General features: G+C 40.3%; 1 protein-coding gene across 1 annotated transcript in view; it reads left to right on the top strand.

Moving 5' to 3' along the window:
* cngb3.1 (cyclic nucleotide gated channel subunit beta 3, tandem duplicate 1) overlaps positions 1-6318 on the top strand; it is a gene marked incomplete in the record, with an annotated part of 14298 nt that overhangs the window by 1360 nt on the left and 6620 nt on the right. The window contains 8 exon segments of the mRNA XM_036217527.1: positions 1507-1596; positions 3220-3374; positions 3452-3751; positions 3815-4023; positions 4106-4156; positions 5845-5931; positions 6039-6103; positions 6174-6296. Of these exon segments, the coding sequence (XP_036073420.1) occupies positions 1507-1596; positions 3220-3374; positions 3452-3751; positions 3815-4023; positions 4106-4156; positions 5845-5931; positions 6039-6103; positions 6174-6296 (1080 nt within the window).

Raw genomic sequence — 6318 nt, forward strand, 5'->3', positions numbered from 1 at the left:
AAAGGTTTCAAAATAGCAAAATGGTAACACCTTTTTTGAGCTGCATTTTTCAAATGTTTTACATTTTGTAAAGCTGACATAAGTAAAGAATATGGAGGGTTTTTTTTATTATAGAAAAGTAAATCTTAATGCAAAAATTACTTTGAAGGAGTTGTTACTTTTTAACACAAGGTGATAACAACAGTGTGGGTTTGAGCCGATTAATGGTACGTCAGAGGTGTGATATTAGCTGACTGTTGAATTTACGGGTGTAATCTGATTGTGTTGCTATATAAACTGATATGTTAAATCGGTGTGATCAAAAGTGACAAGATTAATTGGTACTCTTTCTTTTTTTTTTTTTTGCAAAATGTTATTTTTTTCAGTTTTTCTCCACTTTTTTCTGTTTTTACCCTTATTTCCCTTAAATTTTATTTTCAGCTTTTTTCCTTTTCTCCCCCACATGTTTTTTACTGTAATCATCTTATTCAATCAATCCTTAATTCATAAGACTTGACAATAACATACAGACAGCATTTGCACAAGAAAAAATTATCTTAAATGCTCTGTCAGCTCCATCTACAACAAAAAAGGGAACAAACTTCAACCCAGCAAAGCTGAAGGACTTAGTTGTGGTTTTGTAAAGATTTTAATAAAATTTGGTAGGAATCAAACTTTCTTAAATTAGAGATAAATACATGGCCATTGTGTTTGAACTCCAACAATACGTTAGCATAAACATTGTGACAAACTGGAGGTCTTTAGTGAAACTTTGGTCAATCTGTGAACCACATTTTTCTAGAGAAAACAGCCCAAATGAATTCACTTCTTTAGTTTTGTTTGCATCAAATTCATGGTCTCACCAAGCTGGAACATGTAATACATGCGGCCAAACGTACTTAGCAGCATCGCACGCATGTGTTTTAACTCTGACCCCGCTCTAATTACGAGTGAAAAGTCACTTTCTTTTCATAAATCTGCAAAAAGAACTAATGCAGTTATGTCACCGCTCCAATGAATGTCCCTGCAACAACATCATGTGGCATTTTTCTGATAACGGAGGAAATATATAAAGAAAACTATGCCTTAAATTGCATTTCTGAGTAGTTCCTTGTTCAAATTTTTGTGAATTTGGAGCAGGCGTGTATTTGTGATGTATAAATTATTGTGGGTGGGCCACAATCTCCCTGCTCAGAGTTCTCAACAAAGGAAGTGGCTTATCCGTGCCAACAGTCCCGCCCACAAGTCAGACTTGTTTTTCAAATCAACTACTGCCGCTCTACAGGAAAGTCCTAGAAAACAACACAGGCTTTCCGATTTTAGCTCAAATCTGCATATTCATAATTAAAAGGCTAATGTGAACAGTTTTAGGATAAATCAAAAGATGATCAGTCAGACTTTAAAATACTGATTGAGATTGCAACTCAATTTTTCTGTCCTAACTACAGTTTCTTCTGCTACAGACTCTCCAGCTGCACCTGCGCCCGCTGCGCCTGCTGCACCTGCACCCGCTGCACCTGCGCCTGCTGCACCTGCACCCGCTGCACCTGCGTCCACTGCACCTGCACCTGCTGCCCCTGCTCCAACTAATGCTGCCAATCCAGATGGGGGTGAAGGGTAAGACTGGACAGTACAAAAAATGTTACCTTTATCTTAGTGTGTTTCTAATATTCAAGCTGGAATGAGTTCAGTCCACTTCTGAAACTCAACTTTGTGCAGAGTTTAATTTTTTATGGTACATGTTTGTACTTAAATTGCCCTTTTCAGATTTAAATTGGTACCGTACTTTTTTAATTTGGGATTTAAATTTGGTATCAGTTTGTTTTAAAAAGTCACGGCATATTAAAAAATAAACATTAATGCACAGGAAATATCAAGAGAACATAAGAATGAATTTGTTGTGATAAGTTCCAAGAACTGGAAGACAGATGCTGAAAGATTCCATAGATTTAGCACTTAATGGTAGTTCAGTCAAAAATGGGAAATCTATTTATGTCAAATCAGGGAAGCAGAGGGTGAGACTAGAAGCTCCGGGGTTAATATGCAAGTTAACCACACAACGTAGCCTAACAAAGCCAGATAAATAACCTGAGAAGTCATATGGCCGAGGATGGCATCACACTGAAGCATTTCCTCAGAGTATGAACTGAATTCCATCACTGCTGTTGGCCTTCCACAGGTCTCAGATATAACCTTTCCTTCATCATGCACTAGTAGGTTGACAAAGTGCATCTAATGGTGAAATTGGTGCCAGGTAAAGCACCTAAACCGATTTAGTAAATCACCACACGGAGAAACTGTAAAATAGAAGTTAGGGATTGAGATACAGTCCATAACTTCCAAATACGGGTTCTCAGATCCACCACCCTACTTGTTTTTATCCTTCATTGCCTTTCCTGTTGCTAATTACCTGGTTCAAGAGTGCTGAGTTCATCATAACCTGAAATGACTAGGTCAATCAGCAGTCAGGGCAGGCCGGTCCGGATCAAAACAAGTGCAACATGATACATGAGGTTGGCGAGCCTTGAAAATGCTCCCCAATGAGGTTCTGAAATACCATGTCCATGATGAATCCCACATCCAAGCTGAAAAACTGATGTTACCAAAGTCCGGTCAAATGAAAAGTAAGCCATAAAACCTTCCCGCTATCATAACTCAGACAACAGAAAAGCATCAAGCAGTTTATAAACAGACTACATGAATGAGTGACAAGTCCATAAACAAGAGCTAAAAGGTCTTAAAGGTTCAGACAGACAGCCACTCAACAACCAACACAAGCAGAGATTAGCTGCCCTATAAAAGAACACAGCTAAGAATATCTTTAATTTCCTTAAACTGTCTATTTCAGTGGCTCCTAATCCAGTAAGAGAGCTTCTGAATTAGGAAAGCCAGATGCTGACATCTGCCTGCGAACTCTGGCGCGTCCAGATTTCTCTGCCCCCCTCTGCCTCTCTGTCCTCACCATATGTCATGTGTAGACCCCGCAGGAACAGCAGCTGTGGTCACTGTGTGACCTCCAGCATGTGACTTCTAAAGCAGCAAAGAAGATTAGGGGCTTACTGGTGTTTGTGGCCGAGAATGATCAGGGATTCACGTGCAAGCTGCACTGGATTGAAAATAAAACATCTCCAGGTCCAAAAGGGCATGTCAAAAAAAGGGGCTACATCCTTGACTATGTCTTACAAGGTGATGAAAGGTTTTATGTGTTTCTGAATAATCTGAAAATATCTTGTTTTGCAGCGGGGAGGAAGCTCCGCCTCCACCTGTTGTCTATTTCCGCTATACAGACGACATCCTCAGAGGTGTGATCAAAGCGTTAAGAGAGCGAAAAGAAATCCTCAAAGAGAAAGCTATAGATCCCTATGCCACATCTCCAGAAATCACCCCACCTGTCAGTAAGTTTGGACGTAGCTCGACCTTTATCTTTAAAATCAAACTAATGTGGCACTGGATAATTTTAGCTTCTTTTTAGCTCCTATTCTTAAGAAAGAGGACTACATCAGAATTCAGGAAGAGCGGCGGATAGTGAAGGAAGAAGAGGACAGAAGGAAAGCAGAGGAGGCAGCTAAGAAGGCAGAGGAGAAGAAGAAGAAAGATGAGGAGAAACGGTTGGAGGCTGAGAAGAAAGCGGAGGAGGAGAGGCTTGCAGAGGAAGCCCGAAAGAAGGCACAAATCCTTCCAGACATCAGCTGCTCCTGCTTTGACGTCCTCTTCCATCCCGTGGAGACGATGATGGACTCTTTCTTAGGAACCACCATTGATCCTTTCACAGGTAGGCCTCTGAGGGTCAACTCTCACTTCTAAGTCCAACTCTCAAAACGTTTCCTTCTGTCAGATCGTCGATACATCGCCTGGCTGACTGTGGTGGCCGTGGCCTACAACTACAACGTTTGGTTCTGCACCGCCCGGTTGGCCTTTCCCTACCACAACGAAACTGCCAACAAATACTGGATAATCTGTGACATCATTTCCGACATCGTGAACATCATCGACATCATCGTTTGGCAGCCTCGACTCCAGTTCGTCAAAGGCGGAGATATCATTGTAAGAACAAATGTTTAAGAAAACACACATTTCTGTCGATTTTAAGAAAAGATTTATGCATTTTTAAATTCTCTGTTTGCAGAAAGACAGAGCTTTGACTAAAGTGCATTATAGGAAATCATATCGATTTAAGGTAAGAGCATAAATAAATAAACGATAAAGCATGACATATGTTTTTATTTACACTCACTGGCTACCTTATTAGGTACACCTGTCCAACTGCTCGATAATGCAAATTTCTAATCAGCCAATTACATGGCAGCAACTCAATGTGGACTGCACTTCTGCTTCATCTTGACTATGGACTTAATCATCACTTGTCCCTCAGCTTTATCTGAATGAACTCTTAGATTCGTAGTTGTAGAAGCTAATTTTTCTTTAACTGTTCTGGTATCGCCTGTCCGTCCTGGGATAGGATCTCTCCTTCATGTGGGAATCCCTAAGGTTTCTTCTTTTTTTCCTAACTCAGGTTTTTTTAGGAGTTTTTCCTTACCGGGAGGGAGGGTCTAAGGGCAGGGATAACCAGTTTATGTAGTCTGTTTAGTTTTTAACAATTGTTTATATTTTGAAGCCCAATGAGGCAAATCTCTTTGTGATTTTGGGCTATATAAATAAAATTGAATTGAATTGAATTGAATAGATATGTATATATGGTCAAAACGGTCTGCTGCAGATCAAACCGAGCATCAGAATGAGGAAGAAAGGAGATTGAAGTGACTTTGAACATGGTATGGTTGTCAGCCAAACGGGCTGGTCTGAGTGTTTCAGAAACTGCTGATCTAGTGGGATTTTCACCCACAACCATCTCTAGGGTTTACGGAGAATGGTCAGTAAAAGAGAAAATATCCAGTGAGTGAGAGTTTTGTGCAGAAGTGTCTTGTTGGTGCCAGAGGTCAGAAGAAAATTACTAGACTGGTCCCAGCTGATAGACAGACATCAGTATCTCAAATAACCACTGGTTTCAAAAGAGGTCTGCAGAAGAGCATCTGTGAATGCACAATCTCAAGGCTGATGGGCTATAGAAGCAGAAGACCAAATGCCACTGTGTCAGCTAAGAACAGCAATCTGAGGCTACAGTTAACACAGAAACACCAAAACTGGACAATAGAAAATTGAAAAAAATGTTGCCTGGTCTGATGCGTCTCCATTTATGCTGTGACATTTGGATGGTAGGTCAGAATTTGGTATCAACAACATGAAAGCATGCCTTGTATAAAAAATTAGGCTTGTGATGGTGGGTTAATGATGTGGGGGAATTTTTGACACACTTTAGGCCCCTTAGTGCCAGCCTGAGTATTGCTACTGACCATGTCCACCCCTTTATGACCACAGTACCATTTCTGATTGTACTTCCAGCAGGATAAGGCACCATGTCATAAATCTGGAATCATCTCAGACTGGTTTCTTGAACATGACGATGAGTTCACTGGACTTAAATGATCTCCACAGTCACCAGGTCTCAACGTAATGGATCACCTTTGGGATGTGGTGAAATGTCAGATTGGTATCATGGATGTACAGCCAACAAATCTGCAGCAACTGTGTGATTCTATCATGTCAATATGAACCAAAGAATCAAGAAAAAAATATTTAGAGTACCTTGTTGAATCTATGCCACCAAGATTCAAGGCAGTACTAGCAAGGTGTACCTTTGAAGTGGTTGGTGAGAGTAGATTTTATACGAATTTGACAACAATTTTTTGCTTAAAATATACTATTTAGTTCCATCAAATCCTTAGTCATGATTGGAAATTACATTTCCTCTCTGATTATTTTGTAGACAAAAAAGCTCTAATTGATTGTTTGAATCTCTCTTTACAGACTGACATAATCAGCATTCTCCCATTAGACCTTCTCAGTCTGCAGTTTAGCTTCTCATCCATATACAGACTCAACCGCTTCATCAGGGTGGGTAGAAGGCTGATCCAATTGACCAAAACAGCAAAAAAGTATTTTCTTCTTAATATTTAGTGATGCTTTATTAGGAGATACTTAAAGTCTGTTTTTTGCCTTAGATCGATTCCTTCTTTGAGTTCAGCGATCGGCTTGAGAGCATCATGGCAAAAGCGTACATATGGAGGTAAGTGTTCAGGAAACGAGTAAATGAAAAATCTGTTTTATTCATTCCTGTCATTCTTTGTGCACTGCAGAGTGGCCCGCACCACAGGATACCTGCTGTATGTGCTCCATCTCAACGCCTGTGCGTTCTATGTTGCTTCCGTGTCTCAGGGTCTTGCTACCACCTCGTGGGTCTATGATGGAAAGGGTACAGCGTATGTACTCTTTGCCTTTTGA

This window comes from Oryzias melastigma, linkage group LG20 (assembly GCF_002922805.2).
Source record: "Oryzias melastigma strain HK-1 linkage group LG20, ASM292280v2, whole genome shotgun sequence".
NCBI classification, from domain to species: Eukaryota; Metazoa; Chordata; class Actinopteri; order Beloniformes; family Adrianichthyidae; genus Oryzias; species Oryzias melastigma.